This window comes from Oenanthe melanoleuca, chromosome 20, assembly GCF_029582105.1.
Source record: "Oenanthe melanoleuca isolate GR-GAL-2019-014 chromosome 20, OMel1.0, whole genome shotgun sequence".
Lineage (NCBI taxonomy): Eukaryota > Metazoa > Chordata > Aves > Passeriformes > Muscicapidae > Oenanthe > Oenanthe melanoleuca.
The window spans coordinates 12,472,485-12,494,780 of record NC_079353.1 but is presented as its reverse complement, the minus strand read 5'-3'; the positions used below and the strand labels follow the sequence as shown (position 1 = coordinate 12,494,780).

The following is a 22,296-nucleotide window of genomic DNA, read 5'->3' as shown; positions in this document are numbered from 1 at the left end:
CACTTCACTGCACTGGAGATGCTCTCCTGTAATTCCTAGAATAAAGCAGAGCTGCTTTAACATCTATTAGCACTGTTGTATTAGGTTGCAATACAGGATGTGGCCAGAAATGTGAATTCTGTCCCCATCTGTTAACCCAGCTGGGGCAGTGACCCTGATCTCCTGGCACATATTATCTGCTAATGGGCCATCTTTAAACCAGCTGGGCAATCATTATCTTTCCCACAGCCCATCCTCCCTCCAGGAAGATATCATCTGCTGCTGGCCCATTGAGTCCCAGGGCATGACTGATAAAATTCCATCATCCCACTGGGAGATGCTCCAGCCAGGGGAGCAGCCAAGCCTTTCCTACCCAGATAAAAACTGACATTTGGGACACCAAGGAACCTTCTTTCCACTGGATTCCAGAGGAAAGCCAGACCTTTCCACATCATCCCTGGAGCTTCAGAGGAAACTGCACCTTCTCCAGGAGCACTGCTCCAGCTGAACCACATCTGCCCCTGCAGGAGGATGCAGCCACCATTGAATGGGACTGTGCCAACACCCTGACTGACTGACGGGTGTCAGCTTGGATTCTGACTCTGGCAGGGGTTGGGACTGTTCTGTGTAATACTGCATTTCTATTTTAATTTTCCTAGTAAAGAACTGTTATTCCTATTCCCATATCTTTGCCTGAGAGCCTCTTAATTTCAAAATTATAATAATTTGGAGGGAGGGGGTTTACATTCTCCATTTCAAAGAGAAGCTCCTGCCTTCATTGGCAGACACCTGTCCTTCAAACCAGGACAACAGTGCACAGCAGAGGTCATTTCCATGATGAAAAACAAAGCCAAGAGTCTCAGCTCTGTCCCTAAACCCCTTGCTTTGAACTTAATTCAGCTGATTTCTCCTTAGTGTGGGGATTTTCACATAGAACAGAATCCCAGGATCACTGAGGTTGGGACAGATCTCCAAGGTTATTGAGTGCAACACTGATCCCCACCTTGTCCCCAGCCCACAGCACTGAGTGCCACATCCAGTTGTTCCTTGATTATCTCCAGGGATGGGGATTCCACCACCTCCCTGGGCAGCCCCTTTCAAATCCTGACAACCCCTTCCATGAAGAAATTCCTCCTGAACTTTTCTTGGCACAGCTTGAGGTTGTTTCCTCCCATCCTGTCCCTTGTTCCCTGGGAGCAGAACCCAACCATAGTTTAGCAGGCTTTAAACTGGATGTCCCTCATGTAGAAAGAGGCCAAACTAAACCTAAACCACAGCCAGATCACTTAAACAGGACACAGAATTGACCACAGCAGCCACAGGTGAAAATTAATCGAGATATTTAATACAGTGCAATCCATAGTAGTTTCTTAATTAAAATAATTGTGTGCATGTATCTGAATGGGTTATCAATTATCACAAAAAAGCAATAAACATTGTAGTGCTATGTAGAAAAATGTACAACTGAACTTGAAACCTTCCCTACTTCCAAGAGAGTGTGGATCAACTGCAGATCATTCTCACCAATTAAAATGGGCACAGTGACGACGTCGTTGCGGTGACAGACACAGGGCTGGCCACACAGCAGTCAAGGGACATAAATAGAACTGGCAAAGAACTAAAAACCTAAAGCATTCTTGCACCTAAAACACAATAAAGAAGCCAATGGGGGCTTATGACTTTTCCTGGTTTTTAAATGCCTTACAAGACTCCTAGACACACTTAAACTGACTTAAAATTACAGAGTGTTTTTCAGCTTATTTCAATTCAATATATGGCCCAAATTGAAGATGAAGATCCAGCAGTGGCAGGAGCACAGTCCCAAAGCTGAGTGATTTTGCAAATACCTTTTCTACAGAAATTCAACCGTATCGACAGCAGGCAATTCCCCTGCTCCCCCTTCTCTCCTCTGGGCAGACTTTTTTCCATGCTATGCAGAAAACAGCAATGCAGTTCCCACTGCTCTGGGTTAAAATTAAAGATAAAGACATTTTGCTTATGCTTTCTCCTCAACAAAACACATTTGCACCCAGAATAGGTAACCAAAGTCTTTTTTCCAGCCAGGGGCTGCTGTTGTTACATGGTTCCTGCCCAAGCTTCCAGCTCTTTCATGTCATCATCCTCTTCTTCCTCTTTCTTCTTGGCTGCAAAATCACAAAACAGAACAAGTGAGTGGGAATCTTGACAGAACCCAGTGGCCTCTGTGCCACTGACAAAACAGTAAATGAAGCACCCAAGGCCACCTGTGGTCAAAAAATACACAAAACCTTTTTGAACTGAAGTAAAAGGTGCTTTGCTGAAAGAGCCAGCATGGGCTAAACCTCCTGACAGTCCCACTCTGAGTGGGAAAAGACAACAGCTCCCACAGGAAGAAGGCAGTGGGCATGAAAGTTAAAATGTGGTATTTTTCTATGATTTCCATGCCTCTTTCAGAGGGATGCAGCTTCTTACAAAAACTCATCTGATATCTCCAGTATTAATCTCTTCCCCACCAAAAATAAATTCCTTATTCCATCAATACTGCAAATGCAAGAGATGAGGTGTTTGGGTCAGGTACAGAATGTACAGAACATCCCACTCCCCTCCTCCTGTGCTCCCTGGCAGCAGGGTGGATGTGGGTCTGGGCACTGCCCTCTCCTCATTCCTGGCTGTTCCAGAGCAGAAAAAGATTCTCTCTGTCATAACCTGACAAGTCCAGTTTCCATTAACTCAGCAAAAAAAAAGCTTTGAACCCACATATAGCTGCAATAATTTTGAAAAATGTCAAAAAAAGAAAGAGTGAAACAATTTCTGTTTTATGTCATTCCTGTTTACATCAGGAAAACTGAGTCAGCTCCAAGCTCCAGACCCCTCATTTGTACAAGGCTGGAATTTGATTTTCTATATTAAGCTCCTCCAGACTCCATTAAACAAAAACAGATTCTGCCTGAATTTCTTCTGACCCCACCAACAACAAAATTCCTCATTCAGACTGTTTAAAGCCAAAACTCAGACAGCTCCTGAGAGCTGGAAAAGCAGGAAAGCTCCTGGTCACTTTCCCTTCAATGGATAAAAAGGAGGTAACACAGTCAGTTCTACCTCAAAAGACACATTATTATTCCCAAAAAGATGATTACACATGAACCTGACCCATTAGGGACAATTTTCCCTCTGGAAGTCTGACCATGGTAATCACAAGCAAACTTTTAATTCCATTGTTAATTCAGTTTTAAGTAAAAAAAAATTTCAGTTCAAAAAATAAACACAAAATCCCCACCCAACACCACCCCAGAATCCCAATTTTTCCCAAGTGCCAGCCTTGAAGGCAGCTTTATTGAAACAAAAAGTGCCACTTAAATACATTAATGGAATTTCCATCCAAAAGCAGCTTAGCACAAATCCTGTGAAACACTGAGCTTTGTGCTTGCAGCTTTTACTACCAAAATTGTACACAATTTATATTATTTTAGGGAGTTTCCCTGAGTTTTATGCTCTGTAGCTCCTTAAATATGTCCACAATTAGAGCACCTCTTACTTGTGTGCAGTCACAAAATGCAAAGAGTAGATCTGGGTCCAAGGCATTGTGTTTTAAGATTATTCAGAGAACAAACCTCATTAAACCAGCCAGGCAATAAAAAGGCAATGCACTGGTTCATTGAATCTATTTCTCCTGAATCTGATAAAATCTCAGATTTCAGATATTCTGATAGAACTCCCTCCCCTTTCACCAACTCTGGTCAGCAATTCTGTCTGGCAAAACATAACCAGGAACACACAAAAAGTGGTGTCAGAATAAAAGCAGAGTATCACACAAGGAGAGTGGCACAAACAGAACCTGTTCTGCCAGTGCTGCTGCTTCCCACACCCATCCCAGCCTGGAAAGGCAGCAGGATAATTACAGACACTGATCAATTGGGATTATTTTCATCCACTGCTTTTTTGGACTTTTTTTCCTTTTCCAAGCTCATTCCAACATGGAATAGTGCTGCAAAGTCTATTATTTATTATTTATTAGTTATTCATCACAGTCAGGCAGATTCAGCAAAATGGACTTGTAAAGCTTCATTTCCCATGAGTACTGCCAGAGGTGTCCCAGCTCAGCTGAATTCCATGGGTAATGCTCATACAAGAGGCATCAGTGCAGATTTAAGAGCAGCTTTGAACCATCACTGTAAATATAAACACTTCTTGTCCAGCCTCCAGGTCAAATCCTCACACCAGCTGAAATTCCCTGGATATGTGTGTTCTAGAAGTGGAATGACCCTGACTTTGGGACTGCCTGGCTTGGGTACTGCAGAGGAACCCACACCTTCCCAAAGAGGGGAACCCCAAGGGAAGATCCTGTCACAGGCCAGAAAAGCAGGGATCAAATAAAAACCCAAAGCAGCAGGGATCAAATTAAAACCCAAAGGAGCAGCAATGGAGCATGGATCCATGGGGCAATGTGAACCTGCCTGGAGCTAAATGACCCTGCAGGTCTTTTCCAACTTGAATGATTTTATGAGTTGATTTACTCTTCCTCCCTTTTACAACCTCAGGGTGTCTTGCCAAGATTTCCTCCTTGTTGGCCCAGCAGCACCTGGAAAAAGGCTCCCTTGTCCCACACCTCCACTGCACCCTGAGCATCATCCAGGCTGCAGGTAACCTGGATGAGCAGCTGCTCCTGGGACAGGGAGTGATTTTTGTGCTGCTTCTGAAAGGCAGGTGCCCCTTACAGAGAAATGGCACTGGGTGTGATTTGGGATTCAGAAAGCAAAATGTCTGTGCTTCCTGCAGCCACATCTCCCAAATTCCAGGAGCTGGCAGATGAATAAGCACACTTTTAGTGACCCAGGATGTTTCAGTAAGGGCTGATCCATACCTGGCTTGGAGGGTATTGATATTGAGGGCACATTTGGTAGTGGTACTGTCTCCGGACCACTGATTTCCAGCAAGTTTTTGTCTAGTTCTTCTTGTTCTAGTTCCTCTAGCTCTGCCATGAGTTCATCCTAGGATTTCAAGGAGAAAAAAAAGAAAAAAGAAGGAACTTTAAGTCATATTTATTAACAAGCAGAAATAGCTGATCATATTATTAAATAAAATAGCACAAATACACAGGATCAGAGCAAAGGGAGGAGATGATGAGTCTGATTCTGATGTGATGATTCCTGTACTTGATGTCTCAGAGGGTAGGGAAAGCAAAGAAAACATAGGAGAAATCCAAGTCCAAATATTCTCAAATCCAAGTCCAAATAGTCAGGCCATCTAGACCATTCTGAGCATGAAGTCCAGGTCACAGCCACTACCAATTCAGGAGAGATTTCACAGCCCAGCCCTGCACCCAGGCACACACAAGGTGCAGATCTGCAGAGAAAGAACTCCTAGAGGTCACAACTCCTGGGGGGATTTCAAAGCCATGCAGATGAGCTGCTCAAGGGTAGTGATGGGGTCTGTGGTTGGACTCCTGATCCCAAGGCTTCCCAACCCAGAGGATTCCATGCCTCACTGGTACAAACAGAAGCAAATTGAAAGCCATACCTCATCAAATTCCTCCCCAAATCCTACTGGCTTGGAGATGGCTGTAGAGATCTCATCTGCCAGCTCTTGCTGTTCTGCAATGTCCTGCATTAATTCATCTACTTTATCAATGTCCCTGGAAAAGAAAGGAAAAAAGTCAGTACCAGCAGGAACCTTCCCAATCAACATTGCATTTCCTGGGTTCTGTAGAAATGCCACACCACAGTGACATTTCCAAAATACACTTTGCATGCAAGTCTGGGTTTTATCCCCCTGGTCTCAATACAATTAGAGATGTATTTTTAACTTTTCCCTGCAAGCTTAGCTCCCAGCAGTTATACAGACACCAGGGAGAGGTTTTGTTCTGCACCACTGATATTAATAATAATTTGCTCTCTTCCCTGATTCAGCATTATTACATCCACAATATTTGCTTGTAGAGCAAGCACAATATTCCCATAATGAAGTTTTACCTTTAATTATTGCTACATACACCAACTCCACTGCAGAAAAACAAGTTTTAAGACCCCCTCTTGAGGCTTAAAATTCTAGCTGCTACAAGTTGGATCTGTAACTGCTCCAGGCTCCCATTTTGTGGTGCTACACAGCTTTTAAATAAATGCAGAAAATAAATCAGTAGTAAACTAAGGAAGCATTGATATTTTGTTCAAGTTTGGTTTAAGTGAGAGCCTTTCAAAAGGTGGTTTTGCTGCTCCAGCTCCACCTTTCTAACAAATGCAGATCCCGTGGAAAGATGCAGGAGGGAGGAACTCACATGTTGTCATGAGCAGCTTTCATAGCCTTAGCAGCAAAACCCATGTTCTTGAGCACTTCAGTGTTGGTGTTGGCATTCTCCAGGGCTTCCCTCTGGAATTCAATTGTTGATAGTGTGCCATCTATCTGTGCCAGCTGCTTCTCATACCTCTTCTTGCGCTTCAGGGCCTGCAGGGCAGCTGCACAGCAAAGGACAGGAGGGATTGATGAGATTTGTCCCAAACAGCCATTCTCACTTTGCACCAATGCCACTCAGCACAGAGAAACACTCAACATGTTCTAGTGTTGGCTGTCCATCCTTCCCAGATAAACTATGCTTCCCAAACCTTGATTTGCTTCCTCCAACAAAGCTGTTTAGGGGTGGCTGCTGCCTTGTGGCCACCACCTGTCACAGCAGACCCCTAACACACCACAGAGACCACAAACAGAAAGCTTCAATATCCCAGCTCATCCACCAAAACCACCCTTGTTCACCCTCACCCCATCACAGGAGGCAGAGTTGCTGGTGCAGCCCCTGCCACATGAGGTGTTTGTGCTGCTGCAGGTCCCCCCCTCCTGCTGGACCCCTGGGAGAAGCAGCTTGTTCAATTCCAAGGAGGAATGTTCCCTCAGCTTTGCACTTTAATGTGAAACACACCTTCTGAACATGTTGGCATTAATGTATGCTTTGTGTTACTCCTCCTAGAAGGTGTCCACACACAGCCTGAGCTGAGAGAAGCCCTCACTGAAGGTGGTTTGAGCAATTTGCTGCTTGTGAGCACTGGCACAAGGTGGGCTGTGCAGGGGAGCCCAGGACAGCTCCCAGCCCTGGGGACCAGTGTGGGAGGACTGGTCCAACCTGCCCTACCCACCCCACCCACACAGGTGACAACAGCCCACAGCAGCTCTTCTCCAGAACAGGAATCATGGGCATGGCCATTCCTGGAACACTGAGGGAACTTCACAGGGAGTGTGGTTGATGCCACATCCCTGCAAGTGTCCAAGGCCAGGCTGGATGGGGCTCAGAGCAACAAGCACCTCGTGTCACAGGGAGCAGGACACAAGGACAGCTTCCCCCTGGCCTCTCCAGGACAGCCCTGCTCACACAATACCCCAGGCACTTTAAACCTCACCTCAGCCCCAAGCTGCTGCTCCAACAGCCCTCAGTTCCTGCATTCAGCCACACACACACTTCATTTCTCTTTTCAGTGCTCTGATCTCTGAGAGTCTCACAGCAGAAACCACTTCATGTGACACAGGATCACCACTGCTAAAAATCAGGCTTGGCCCTCCCCAAAGCTCAAAGGGAACAAAGGCAAATAAAAGCTTTAAATCTCTCAGGGGTGTCATTTCCAAGCAGAATTTTTTGAGGAGAGCAGGAAACAAGGAGTAGGAAATGCTGACAAGAGACAGCTTCCCTTATCTCCCCGTCCAGAGGCTGCTAACTCAGATTTGTGATGAAAACACACAAAGTGGCTGTTCTAAAAGCTGATGGAGCTCACAGGTACCCCAGGTGTTTTGGCAGATGCCATCCTGAGATGCTGCCAGTCCTGCAAGATAAAGTCCTGAAAGTCCTAAACAGAGCTTCAGCTCTGCAACTGGTTATGAATATACTGTATTTGGTTCATTTCAAATTAACTAATGTGTTAGAGAGCAAAAAAAGCACTTTTTTTTGGGAAGGTGTAGCTATGGATGCCAAGCACATGAAGTAGCTCAGGATATTTAGGAGAAGCCACTAAAACACCTGAACTGTTCCAAGAGAAGCCCATGACCCAAAACAAGCCACTGACTTCCACTCCAGTGGCCAGTAAATCTCCCCAGTTTTGGGGCCAGTCCAACATCCCTGTGTCTGACAGGAGAGAGAACAGGGGGTTTTCAAAGGACAATGTTTGCTCTGCAGAATGAGGCACAACACAAATATCCCAAACATTCCAGCTTTATGCCAGATCATAAAGTGATGAGCAGCACATTGCTGGGATATTTAGGCTGGTTCATTCTGCACTAATGATTTAATTAAGGATATGTGAAGTTTTCTTACTCAGAAGGATAAAAACTGATAATAGCTGTTTATATAGTGACAGATGCTGGATAAATGCCTGAGGACAAGAGGATGTTCTTTATTGAGAATTTTGTACCTCGTGTAGAATTACTGGCAAAACCAATGATTTTATAACATTATATAACATTATACAAAGCCAAGTAAAGTGCTACAATTTATGTACAGCTCCCCCTCCAGCTTTCTCTGAGAACAATTAAATAAAATGAAAAAATGCAGTTTTTCTGCACCATGTTTGTGTTTAAAACAAGCTGCTTAGATACCAAACACTGCAAGAATTATCATGAAGGATCACAAGTTCCTATCAGGTAACCCTGCCCCTCCCATTGCCACCCACACCTTGTGCACCAGAACTGCTCTGCCCCTAAACTTAACATGGATTTGTGCTACTTCATACCAAGGAAGATTCTTCTTTTCTCCTCTCCTTCCTAAGGACAAAGATCAGGAACCTACTGAAATGTTATCAGAGTAACACGTTTTTGTTAAGTTTTTATCCAAGTCAAAGCTATAAAAACTTGATCTGAAGGGAATTACACTGGCTCTTTTTCTCAAAAAAAAAAACAAAACAAAAAAACAACCTTTTTCCAAAATCAGAAACAAATAAGAACCAGAGACAGTGGGACAGAAATGTCCTGTAGCATTATGGACATGCAGGAATTGGGTGTGTTTGAAATCAGAGTGGGACAGGGCCTCTCTCTGCCCTTCTCAAAGGCTGCAATCACATCAAACAGCCCTGGCAGAGGCTCTGCTCAGCACCCACACCCCCAATTATGCCTTTACTGCTTCCAAGGCAGTAATTAGAGAGGCAGAAATGCAATTTATAGCCAGCTTTAACTGCTGTGGAACTGCTTCAGCAGGACCTGGGACCATACACTAAGTTAAAAGCTTTTATCCCCTGGCCAGGCAGAGTTCACTCATGCCCTGGGACGTGGTGTAGAGATCACCCAGCACAATTTTCTAGGAACAGCTGATCTCAGCTTTCCAGCAGTGGGACTAACTCCTTATCTTGGAGCCAAAAGCCATGCAAGATTTCCAGATGGCTGGGCCAGCCTCTCCCAGCAGCTCCTGCACAGGGCCTGATATCCAGGGCCTCAGCTGGATCAGTGGCTGAACTCATCTGGAATATCCCTGGGACACAAAAACCAGCAGCACAGCTGCTGCAAGAGGGGATTTTCATTTAATACAACCCTCAGTGACAGCAAAAATATCTGATCATTCCATGGGCAGTTTTCACACAACAACAGCAAGAACCTGCCAGTAAAGAGAGTTTTAGACAACCTTTACAACCCACACCTCCTCCTTACCAGGCACAGTGAGTGTTTTAACCTGCAAGTCCAATGTGCAAATTAAAGATCCTCTAAAAAAAAAAAAAAACAAACAGCAGATAACAAACCTTAGCTGCACTTTATCTGAATTGTAATAAAGCTTTCAGAGAATATATATGACTGGGGGAAAAGCAGTTAGATATATTCATATATAATTATTACTATTAAAATTAAAGGTAATGCATTTAAAAACTACCTGGGTGACTTCTGTCATCAATCAGAACAGTGAGTAGGCCAAAATGCCCTTCTCTATATGACATTTTGATATATTAATTGTCTTTATTATCAGCTGTGACAGAGATGTTGGAGCCAGTTTTTGTTCATAAAGACTGCCCCACAGAGTCCTGACCAGTTAAAATGGGTATCAATAGTTTACTACCTCTTTTCCATTGGCAAAGGAATGGAAAATTTCTCTGTTAATGAGCATCAGGCTGTGATCTCTGCAGTTCCTTTTTACAGAGGGATTCTCCCAAAGAAAACATCAGATTCCAGAGAGGAATAAAACTGCAGCCAAGTCCAGTGAGATCTGGGCTGGCTGCTTCAATTTCTTGAATGTAAAACATGACTAGAGCAAAATTTAAAGAACATTTCTCAAACTTTTTAACACATAAAAAACTTCCTTTCTTGGCTGTTTAGTTTGGGTTTTTTTGGGGGATGGTTTGTCATTGGTTGTTGATTGGTTGAGTTTATTTTCAGCCTCTGATTGAACTGCAGAATTCTAATTTTTATTTATTTGAACTTCTGTGGGAACCCCCACTGATAGAAATTCCAGTTCTGCACCTCCACTTTGATCAGGGTGATTCCCAAGGTCCCTGACAGGAGCCAGCTCCCCAACACAGCAGAACTTGTGTCACTGTCCTGACTAATGAACACCCAGAAGTGAAAAGAGCAGAGTCATTCAGCCAGACTCTCCTCCTCTGTCAGCAGATCAGTCAGCAAAACACAACTGCTCACCCAGATAATTTCACTCTGTCCTCCAGAAATGCTATCTGTAAGAATTTGATGTATTTTGAATGATTTTAACCTGTGTATAGGCAGATTATTATTATTATTAAATGAAGTGTTGTAAGTCTAATGATTTTCTTTGCAGTATTTACAGCATTTTGTTAGTCAAATGAGATGAATGCTCACTGAGATAAGCAGCTTGCAGGATAATAAAAATACAATTTTACTACATGGTATTGCACTCAGAGAGGAAAAATTGACTATGAATGTCAGTGGTTTTGTTGAAAATCAACAACCCTCCTGCAAATAAATATTCCTTCCACACTGGTAGGACAGGCAGTGTTCCTGGGATATTTATCTACACAGCTATGCTGTGGAATTAATGCTGTTAAATATCATAATAGAAAAGAGTAGATCAGCAGATGAAAACCTGGAAGAACAAGGCTTTCTCTAAATAATTGGAACTTCAAGTTTTGATGGCAAAAACCCATTTCAGCTTGAGAGGAGCAAAGAGCACCGGGAACAGAACTCAGGAGTTTCACTGAATTAAAAAATACACCTGACCAAGGCCCAAGTGTTGATGATGCCACCAATTTATCCACACACAGTGCCTCTGCAAAACCCTCCCAAAACTCACACTGACACCTAAAATAGAGAGGCTTCTCCTCCAGGAGAAGCCACTGGAGTTAATAACTCTGATTATTCCAACTGAAGGGAAAAATAACTTCATGTCACAGCTAATTCTTGCATTCTCTCCGGCAGAGATGGCAGCAGCAGAGGTGCCAGGGCACAGGGACAGCAACAATATTAATATGGCATGAGAAAGTTTCAGAAAATAATGTGCACCAAATGTCAGCCATGCCAAAATAATAAAGAGTGTGAGAGCTGCACAAATTGGGCTGCCTTGGCCCCTGGAGCTGCACTGAACAGGACTGAGATAATCAACTTAATAGTGGCAGAGCTTTTTGCACGTTACTCTGTGCATCCATCTATAAATTGCTCTGCAGAAAGAAGTGCAATTATTTTTGCTGCTTCTGAAAATACGATTCCATCTTCCTGGCACTCGCCTGTGCAGCAAATTTAATCAGGAACAACATCCTGGCTGTCCTTGGAATGGGATAAACAAGGGGCACTGGAGGTGGAAGCAGTAATTGCCTGCCTTGCCTGCAGTATCCTGGGCAGCAACTCTCCTCTCTCACTACTGAGATCCAGCAAACTGCCTAGCAGATCTCAAAAAAAAACTCTAAGAAGGGAATTTAAAGCCATTAACAAATTATCCCCCAATGCTACAAGCAGATAAAAAGACTGGTCACTACAGACTGACCAAACTTTGAGTTTTGCCTTGAATAAGAACCTTTTTGCAGAGGTTTGATGGCTCCAGAACTTAAACCAGGACTGGTTAATTGTGTTGGTTCAATGCAAAGACATCCAGGCCATACCAAGGAAGGCTCATCCCAGGTGAGTCTCAGAATACAAAATGTCAGAGGTCCAAAAAGCCAGGTGTGTTTTTAAGCACTGTGGTGTCCAAGTGGTTGGGACACAGAGGTACCAAAGGATGGTTATAAATAAATCCTCATCAATTCCAGGGCTGCAGGAGTTCCTTCCCTTGAGGATCACCTCCTGAGAGCTCTGCTGGCTCAGGGATCTGTTCAGGTCTAAAAGTCATGATGCACATTGCTCCCTGATGCCAAGGCCTGTCTTGCAGCCTCCTGCACCTTTCTTTTGGGAAATGTGCACTTCTAGGAGGGAATCATGAGCAGAGTTAAGGCTTGGTCCTTCCCTTGTCTTCCTCTGCCTGTTTATTAAATCTCTAATAAAGTTTCCAAACCTGTCCTCAAAGGAAGGCAACTATTCCCAGCTCAGAGATTATGACTCATTAAAACTATTTCAATAAAGCACCCAAACCCAGGGAGAGAATACAAGAAGGTTTCTGCCTAACCTTTTAAAATACAAGATTACAACTTCCCTCTTGAGCAAAGCAGTGCCAGAACATTTAGTCTATTGTGCAAGAGATGAAACAAAACAATAAACACTGCTGCCCTAAAAATCTATAAAAGCACAAAAGGAAAAAAACCAAAGAGATAAAGAAAAAAGCATCTGTAGAGCAGCAATCAGGGCTGTGATACAGCAGCACCCAAACACAAGAGGAAGCAGCACCTTCATCCCACCCTGGCTCTGGCAGAGCATCAGCTCAGCCCCTGCACCAGGGACTGCTCATCCTGTCCCACATCCACAGCCCAGAGGGGGTTCCTCTGTCCTTTGAATGTCAAGGCAACACTCCTCTGGTCAATAATCCTCTGTAAAATAATCTCCAGGCAACTCTGGGACAGTTTTGTCCCAAAAAGTCATCTACAGTGACCCTTGGAGTTCAAATGAGAAAACCAGGAATGAGAAATCCAAGTTACAGAGACAGCTTTGTTCCACCCAGGAGCTGGAATGAGTCTAAGAAATGCTGGTTCAGCCAAAAATATCCAGGCCTGAAGTTTCAAACCATTCCTTGAAATCTGATCCACCCTCTGGAAGCAAAGCTTGCACTGCATTTCCCAGTTTTCAGTCTCTCACTCCTCAGGGTCCTGCATGTCTCTGGATGATGGCAGGGGATTGCAAGGAAGCTGATCCACCCAAAACACATTTCTTCTTTCCAAATTAAATTATGTATTTTGTAAGATTGCTTGAGTAAATTATCCTCTTTTACTCTTTCCAACTGCCACTAACTTTGCCAGTAAAGAATCTGCACCTCCTTTGATACAGACATAAAATTCTGATGTGAAGTGAGATAATTATTCAGTGTTCAACCAAAGTTTAAACTTTTAGGATGACAAATGTATGTTCCTTAAGGTGTCCCTGAGATTCTCACAGCCTGCAAATACTCTTTGTGGGTTTTCTTCTTTATTTTGTGGTTGCTGAAGAAAACCTTTTCTCGAAGGTAATTCTTTGTTAAAGAGAATTCCAGTGAAAACTCAGAACCTTCCTTTGAATCCCTGCCAGAAAGGCATCAGGTTCAACTTTGCAGGAATAGAAGTAGCTCTTAAGTATCTCAAAATGCTGTTTTCTCACAGGAAAAAAAAAAAAACAAAAAAACAAACAAAAAACAAAAAACAAAAAACAAAACAAACAATCCAGTTCCCTAAACTCAGAAGATCCTACCCTGAAATGGCACACTTCAAGACCTTTTCTTCCTGGGGAATTAAGAGTGACTGCCTAGGAATCCATCAGGCATTTTCCAGTCTTGGACCATTATTATTAGAGTCTAAGAATTTCATTGATGCTGTCATAATATTTAGCATTTTTCTTAACAGCCTAACTTCCCCAGATGAGGTATTTTGGGATGTGAAAAAGTACTTTTTTTGTGAATGCTGAGATTCCAACACTGACTATGGAGGAAAAGCTGAGAACCTCCAGAAAGCCAAAAGTTATAAAGCAAATAAGACAAGCCATATTTATTTCTAAAAAGTTTGTACTTTTTGACTCAACCTCCAAACACTCCAGTGGCAACACTGCAGTATTTTTTTGAGGCTGAATTGCAGTTTTTAATGGCAATCCCATGCTCTGAGGCTGGGATCAACTCCAGAGCCAGGTTAAGCAATAAACTGTTCCTGCCAGGGAAAAACTCACAAAAAACCCTTTTTGCATCTCACTGTCCTCCCAGGACAGGGCACACCCAGAGCCCACCATGGAAAGGCTGCCAAGGCATTTTTAGGAAGTGAAATCTCCTTCACTGGAGATGCAGTGACTGTGCAGTTCCCAGGGAGCCCATGATAAAGTTTGTTTTCTATTAACTTGTTTTATTTCATAATCAACCAAAATCACCTCCAAATGTTTGAACATCACTGATGTTCCTGTCTCTTGACATTTCTCTTTTCAGTTCCACTACACCTGAACCTCTGGACACTCACCTGAAGCCAACACAGCCCTAAATTTGGATGAGATCCTGCCAAGCCATGAGTAGCACACACAAGGTGGATGTTTGGTGACACTCATACCCCACCACAGGAGTGACACAGCACATCCCATCACATCCAGTAAAGGCAGGAGAGATGTGATACTGGTTCTGTGGACACCTCCAAACTTCCATCATTCACTGCCACCAGAAAAGAGCTGCAAGACAGCAGCTGCCCACATAATTATCCCATAATTTTGTTAGCTCCTAGAAACTGGTAAATGGCAAGGGTTCATCTCAACAGTGAGTCCAGGGGAAGGCACAGCAGAGCTTTTCCAGCTGGAAGGACATCATGGACAGGATTGTTACTGCCTTTGCCACAGCCTGGCACTGAGCTTCACACAGGGAAGCTTCTGTCACTTCTGCCCTCCTGTGTCCCACCAGTGCTGGGTCACTGTGGCCACTCCACTGCCCTTGGTACTGGCCACAAGGAAGGTTCCATGCAATCCCAGTGGTTTGGGTTGAGAGGGACCTTAAAGCCCACCCAGTGCCACCCCTGTGACACCTTCCACTGTCCCAGGCTGCTCCAAGCCCCAGTGTCCAACCTGGCCCTGGGCACTGCAGGGATCCAGGGGCAGCCACAGCTGCTCTGGGCATTCCCAGGGCCTGCCCACCCTCCCAGGGAACAATTCCTGCCCAATATCCCACTGTCAGTGTGAAACCATTCCCTGTGTCCTGTCCCTCCATCCCTTGTCCCAAGTCCCTCTCCAGCTCTCCTGGAGCCCCTTTAAACCCTGGAAGTGGCTCCTCAGAGTCCTCAGCTCTCCAGGTGAACACCCCCAGCTCCCCCAGCCTGTTTTGCAAAAATCATCCATTTTTAAGTGCTGTGAGTAAATGACAGGATTTTACTTTACAACCCCACTCATGTCCACACTTTGCTGGCTGCAAAACCTGCTGCTCACAACACAGCCCAATGTCTCTGGGACAAACATCATGTACCCAAAAACCAGAAATGGCAATGCAATTTTGGTTTTTTGGGAGCTGAATCATGCAAATGCAAAGCCCAACAGCATCCCAGTCCAGATAAACTCTCCACAACTCAGCACAAGTCTAAGTAAAAGAGGGTTAAACAAAATTGACAATTTGCATCACCTGCAAATTATAGTTTTTGAATTAGCCTAGGAGCCCTGGAGCAGGACTCAGTAATCAGGCTTGGAGTTTAATGAGATTCTAGAATCCAACATTTAATACATTTTGAGAGAAAAAGTAATAAAGACAAAGTTGGTAGTTGCAAACGTGCCAGGTTTCCCTCCTCACAGAGTACAGGAACAGAGGAAGGATGTATTGCATCAAATACAGTTACCAAATGTCATGTGGCAGAATCACAGGGTTTAGGGGGGTTTTGTACCACTTTTAAAAGCAGTTTTTTAAAAAGTGTTTGTGAATCCCACCACTGCTCCCAAACTGTTTTATACCAGAGTCTTATCTCCAAAAACCTCTGCTAAACACAGGTAAGGTAGAATCCAAAGGAGAAGGTTCCACTTGTTTTATAAGATCTAATTAAAAAGAGCAATTTTCACTTTTCCCAAGCCAGGTGGTGAATGCTCATCTCTTTAACCTCGGGGGGAAGATGAAGGACTCAGGCCTGCACTGCCATCAGTATTCCTGCTCTGAAGCCCTGGGTTATGGAGAAGCACCTGGAACTCAAACATCAATTTTGTGTTAGACTGTGACTTAAAACACAGAGTGGCAGGCTGAGGGCCTACAGATGGACTGGAGGTGCTGCAGGACTCTTGCTTCCCTCCATCAGCACCTCAAGATTCATGGAAACAAAACCAGGTCACATTTGATTCTGGAAGGAGAATCACTTCTCTTTAAACCACATCTGAGGCTCACACAGCCCCTCTGAATCCCTGCCCAGAGCTGAGGCTGCAGCTTCCCCTCCCTCACTGCACCCTTTGAAGCACCCAACATTCTAATCAAAACCATCCTGGCCATGCTGCAGGCATTGCTGCCATGACTCAATTAATGATCCTGTGTCCCACATCACATGTATTATCACAGGTAGTGCCTCTGAGCAGGGACTGCTGCCAGGAGAGGCACAACTGCCCTCCCTCCTCCTTCCCATCAAACTCCTGCCTCCCTCTCCCAGCCAGCTCCAGCATTTGAGTGGTTAAGTGTGGAAAACAACTTTTCTTTCTCTTTTTTGGTAAGAGTTGGGATTTTTCTAGCTCAGCAAGCTAATCCAAGTCATGCCCTGCCCACACAAACACCAGCAGCAGCACAGAGGAACAGGCAGGGCCACTCCTGGAGCAGCCTCACTCAGCCAGTCCCAGCTGGGCATTCCAGGCAGGTTCCCTGACAGGGGCATTCTGATACCAGAACCCTCCAGCTGCAGGGAAATCCCATCAACACACTGGTGGGACAGCTTAAAAAAGGTGAAAGGACGTAAGGGGTTGATTTCTATCACTTGAGGCAGCACTGAAAGCCCCAGGTGGGGCTCAGGACTTCAGCCTAAGCCCAACCTCCTGGTTTGTTTGTTTTTGGTGCTGGGTGGAGAATATGAGTGTTCTCTTTCCAGGAAAAGCCTGAATTATACAGCAGGAATCTAGCAGTGGGTTTGCATCTATTTTATGTACTCAGTGCTGAGGAGAAAACCTAATATTATATTTAATGTACAGTGAAAAGAAAAACTTTGACATCAGGAAGGAAAAACTGCTCACTAACAGAAACCAGAGTGGAGGGAAAATCCATGAAATGTCACTCTCCTGCTAAAGCCTGAATATATTTTGGCACAATATTGGCTTTTCACCCATTCCACTGTTTGTGGCCCTAATGTTAACTAATAAGATCAGTGGCAGGCAGGCACCAAACTGCATCCACTCACTGTGGATCTGAACCTGAGCGAGCAGCTTTTAACACTGGCAGCACTGAGTCCCTCTCCCTGCTGTAATCTTCACACTGAGACATAACTTGAGCTTTGGGCTCCAGGAGAAACAGACTGTGGGATTTTTATACCCAAGGTTGTCAGAGCTCCAGGAATTAACCCTTTGTTCCTCTGTGTGCCTGTGCTATTCCTCTGGCAGCTCAGCTTTGCAGGAACAGAAACACCAGAGCAGCAGTGATTAGGATCAGCTTAAACTCCCCTGAAACTGAGCACTGAACCCAGAGCTCCAGAACCTTGAAGAGGTGGAGCAGCTTTGTTTGTATCACAAGGCCTGAGCTCTGAGGAACATCCCAGATGAAACACCAGGGACAAACTGGAGCGGAATAAAAGGAGGCAGCAGCAGCACGGGGCTGGTCAGGCTCACAGCTGCACTCTGCTCCTGTCACAGCAAAGCTGATTTGCAGGGCAGATGTAAAATGCAGTGAGACACTGCCTGAGCAGTGCTCAAATTACTCACTGCTGCTGCTTCTAGAAATTCATTGACAGGAGTAAATAAATCCACTGCTCATGAGGTAAAATGTGGGAGGGCTTTTAGAGGGGTGGGGACAAACCCCAGAACACTCTGTTTTCAAAAGATTGAGTATTTCCATGGCAACACAAAACAAAGCACAAGTGTAACTCAAGTTCCTCCCAGAAGAGGGAAGAGTAACTTGCCTGTTTTCAAAAAACCATTCTAATGCTGATTAATCTTGACAGTTTTTCATCCCATGGACAAAACACGGCAAGCACATTAAAGCCACCACTGCTGCTCTCCCCAGCACACTCAGAACTTTTCATACAAGCTGAGAGTCTCCCATGGCAAGAAACAGCACAGAATGAGGAAATTTATACTACAAAGTTCCTTATTATAACCTCAGAATTTCCTGAGTTGTCTGGTTACACAGCCTGTGCACCCTAAATGCAGATTATGAAAAATACCCATGTAAAATAACTTTATAAATTAACAAAACCCTGCATGTGCTTGGGGCAGGCACAGGAACCAGAAGCCTCAAAGTTTCTTAGATTAAGCTTTCCTTAAACTCCAGAAGAGCTGCAGGAATGAGTGAATGAGCCTTTGGGAAGCAGGTCACTTGGCACCTGAACAATCACCCAGTGTGTGCTGGGGAGCAGAGGGTGCTGTTTCCTTTTGTTTCCTCAAGTGTGCCAGACACCCAGCTTTCCTCTGGGACAACAAAAATGCCATTCCACGTTTTCCCAAGGTGGCTTTAATCTTCCAGGCATCCCCTTCCCACTGTGTCACTGTATCACCTTCTTTTGGCTGTCCCACAGCAGCTTCCAGGACCTCAGCAGGACTGCCCAGCTGAGATCACAAATGTGCACCATCCACAGGAGATCCTCCAGGAACAGCAGGGATGCCAGAGTCAAGTGATTAAGTCTTGGAGAACTAAGCCTAAGGATGCTTCAAATTTAATTTTTTAAAAGTTGAGCCAACACTTAAAATAATCTCTAGTTAATTATCTTTCATTCAGTTTTACTTGAAAGCATTTTAACTATATCAAAGTATTTCCATTAAAATGACAGTTTTCCATATATAAAACCAATATATTTTTATTTTCAGTTAAAATAGGGATGTAAGTGACTTTGCATCAAAGCTGCATAGATGATGGATTTTAAACCAGCCTGAAGTCACACAGGGAAAAGTCCAATATCTGGATATTAAAAAAATGCAATTTGTAGGAGCTCAGCTGATGACTGACAACTAGAACTCAGAAAAACTGAGTGTGTCCTGAGGGGAATTCACTTCCCAGCAAGCCACAGACAATCAGCTGCCTTAACTCACAGCTCAGTAGGAACAGTTGGCCTCTCAGATCCAGAAATGGAAAAAAGAGTGGTTTCATTTTCCAGCAGAAACCATCCTACCCTTCTCCTATTCACAGCTCCTTAATTACTCCTCAGGCTCCTGTGCTGCTGCAAGCCCTCAATTAGTCTGACCCAGAACCCTGCTGGTGAATGGGCAGCTTTTCCTCCTTCCTCCACCTCCAAGAAATTTAATCCCAAGGTTCTGAAGGGCAGCAGAGAGGTGGCTTTACAGCAGGGTGAGATAAACAGCTGAAGTTCAAGAGGCCCAAAAGATGAAGAAACTGCAGACTGAGACACATATTGAGTTCTCCTAGGCCAAAAACCACAGCACAGACTCACTTCTTAGAACTGTTGCAATGTATTTGACTTAGAACTGACTTGGTTAAGCCTGAAGTGAGGCTCTGCTGAGTCCTCTGACACATCCTGAGCCCTCGTGTGCTGGCTCCATCCACTTCACCCACACACAAAAGTTCTGCAGTCAGGAAGGAGACTGAAAGTGCTGACTGAAGGAGTGACATGAAACTCCTCAGGGTAATTACTGCCAATTAACCCTTGCCAGACCTGTGTTTGCAGCTCCCTGTGCCACAGCAGAGCCACTCCTGCCCCTGCACACAGAGGGCAACATCCACACAGAAATCAGGACTTTCCTGAAAACTTGTAATGACTAAGCTAAGACAAACAAGAAGTCTGTTTTCAGAGCACTGGAATGGGTAATGTGACAACTTCCTTATGTCCAGACACATCAAGCACTGCCTGGAAAACACAGCCAGACCTGCCCAGGGAAGCCAAGCTCCACCTGGGAAACACCAACTCCATTTATGTGTGGAAAAGCCTCTTGGAGGGGGGCTGAGGAGAGGGAATAAACCCCAGAAAAACACTGTGTCCAAAAGAATAAATACTTCCATGAGAACACAAAACAAAGCACAAGTATAACCCAAGTTATTCCCAGAAAAGGGAATATCAACTTATTTTCCAGAAACCCTTCTAATTCTGGCCAGTTTTCTCCCTGGAAGTTCCTCATCCCACGAACAAAGCTGTAACTCCTGCTCTCCCCAACACGTCAGAACTTTTCTAAGACACAGATTGAACCAAAGCCTTACACTAAGCAAGTTCTGATAAAGACTTTTGGTTCGAATTAAAAAACAGCAGCAGGGCAGACCAAGGCCTGACCGCAGCTGCCAGGCTGTTCCAGCTGGGATATCTCCCTGACCTCTCCCAGAGTGAGAGCGGCAAGGACGGCAAGGGAACGCCACGGAGGAGCCGGGCACTATCGCGACACGGGAATCGCGACACGGGAACGGCGAGGGAGTGACGCGAGTCCCACACGGGGCAATCCCACGGGGATGAGGAAACACGGCCGGGCGTGAATGCGCCGGAGAGGGCGCTGAGGGATCGAGTGATGGCAGCAGGTCCAGAATAAAGGCGCTAAGGTATAAAATAAAGGCCCGGGTATGAATTCGGCAGCACGGGCGCGTCTGCGCTGTCCTGGGCCCTCCCGACCTGTTGCCCGGCTCGGGCCCGGCCCCCCCCGCTCACCGCGCTTGTTTTTGGTGCCGTGCTTGCGGGCGGCCGCCAGCTCCTGCTCGATCTTCTTTTCCAGGAACTCCTGCTTCTTGCTGAGCATCTCCTCCGTGTCGCGGAGCCGCTGGATGGCCTCCTGCGGGGACGGGCCCTTCCCGCCGCCCTTCCCGCCGGCGCCCGTCCCGAACAGCTTCCCCAGGAGCCCCGACATGGCTGCGCGGGGCCGGGCCGAGGCCGTGCAGCTGCGGTGCCCGCTCCCCTCGCTCCGCTCCCCGCACACACCCGACCCGAGGCCCGAGGCCGCCGCCGCCGCCCGACTCCGCCCGCCTGCCCGCCTCGCCCCGCCGCCCCCGCGCTGCCTACAAATCCCGGCGTGCCTTGCGCCGTAGCGCCGTGCGCGCCCGCAGGCTCCGTGCGCGGTGGCTGCTGGGAGATGGAGGCGCGGCAGCAGCGGGGCGCGGGGCACGCCGGGAAGGCGGTGTCTCCCGAGCGGAACCCGGCAGTGGCGCTGGGGCGCGCTGACGTCGCGGGGCTGGCTGACGTCACGGAGCGGTGTGACGTCAGGGCGGGTGTCGGGCAGGAAGGCGGGGCCGGGCTGTGACCGGGGACAGGGCGGTGGCGGCCCGGGGAGCGGCGCAGGCACTCGAGCTGGGAAAGCCCGGCAAGGTCATTGAGGGGTTAACGTGTGCCCGATCCCCATCCTGTCCCTAGCCCAGAGCCTTGGACACCTCCAGGGACAGGCACTGCAAACCTCCCTGGGCAGCCCGCTCCAATGTCTGACAACTTCTTCCAAAAATAAATTCTTTGTAATATCCAGTCTAAACCTCCCCTGGCCAGCCTGAGGCCGTTCCCTGTCCTCCTGTCCCTGTTCCTGTTCCCAGAGCCTGACCCCACCATCTGTCCCCTCCTGTCAGGGAGCTGTGCAGAGCCACAAGGTCCCTCCTGAGCCTCCTTTTCTCCAGCCTGAGCCCCTTTCCACCTCCAGCCCCTTTCCAGCTCCATCCCCTTCCTTGGAAACGCTGAAGCCAGAGCCTCCTGTCAGTGCCAGTCCCCTCCTCCAGCACCCATCCCACCGCTGGGGTGACTCCCCTTCATGCACCCCTCAAGCCTGCTCTGCTGTTGGAGAATTTATTCTTTCAAACTTCCCTTTCTAACATGCCAACTGCACAGATGCAAATCTTTGAGGCCCCAAGGCTGTTTAACGGGTGGTGACTCGCTGTGAGCTCATTTCCTGGACATTTGAGTCACATGCTCTGAGCTGTGGGGGCAGTGTGGACATAATTCCATGATGTAATCCATAATAAGTTCCTATGTACAAAATCTATAAGGAAGTCAAGTCTCGAGTACCTCAGCCTGGTGGCTACTAGAGACTTTCAACTTCTCTTTCTTTGTGCTTGGCCTCAACTACCTGTAAAAGTGATAAACCCCCCTCTCCAGTCACAGCAGGGTTGTGACAACAGTTAATTAATAAAAAACTTTTACATGCCCTTCTCCCCACACAAGTGCTGGCTGTCACTGACCACCACAGACCTTTGCTCTGATCCAGTTCTTCCAAAGAGAGTTCTCTGGTTCTGGGGTTCTCCTGGGAACTTCCAGAAAATGCCAAGATGCTTCT

At 46.0% G+C, this 22,296-nt stretch overlaps 1 protein-coding gene across 1 annotated transcript; it reads right to left on the bottom strand.

Annotated features, from left to right (window-relative positions):
• Window positions 1-1,302: 1,302 nt before the first annotated feature.
• On the bottom strand, window positions 1,303-21,014 carry CHMP4B (charged multivesicular body protein 4B). The gene is made up of 5 exons (XM_056507596.1): window positions 20,697-21,014; window positions 6,230-6,407; window positions 5,476-5,590; window positions 4,820-4,946; window positions 1,303-2,123 (listed from the first exon to the last, which is right to left on the bottom strand). The coding sequence occupies exons 1-5, from the start codon at window positions 20,890-20,892 to the stop codon at window positions 2,056-2,058; spliced, it is 684 nt and encodes a 227-aa protein (XP_056363571.1). The 5' UTR covers window positions 20,893-21,014; the 3' UTR covers window positions 1,303-2,055.
• Between the last annotated feature and the right edge of the window lie 1,282 nt (window positions 21,015-22,296).

Excerpts from the sequence above, each read along its gene's own strand:
- CHMP4B (XM_056507596.1), bottom strand. The coding sequence starts at position 20,892 with ATGTCGGGGCTCCTGGGGAAGCTGTTCGGGACGGGCGCCGGCGGGAAG. Across the intron at positions 6,408-20,696 it reads CGGCACCAAAAACAAGCGCG|CTGCCCTGCAGGCCCTGAAG; the intron begins GTGAGCGGGGGG and ends TTTGCTGTGCAG. Across the intron at positions 5,591-6,229 it reads AAAGCTGCTCATGACAACAT|GGACATTGATAAAGTAGATG; the intron begins GTGAGTTCCTCC and ends TTTCTTTTCCAG.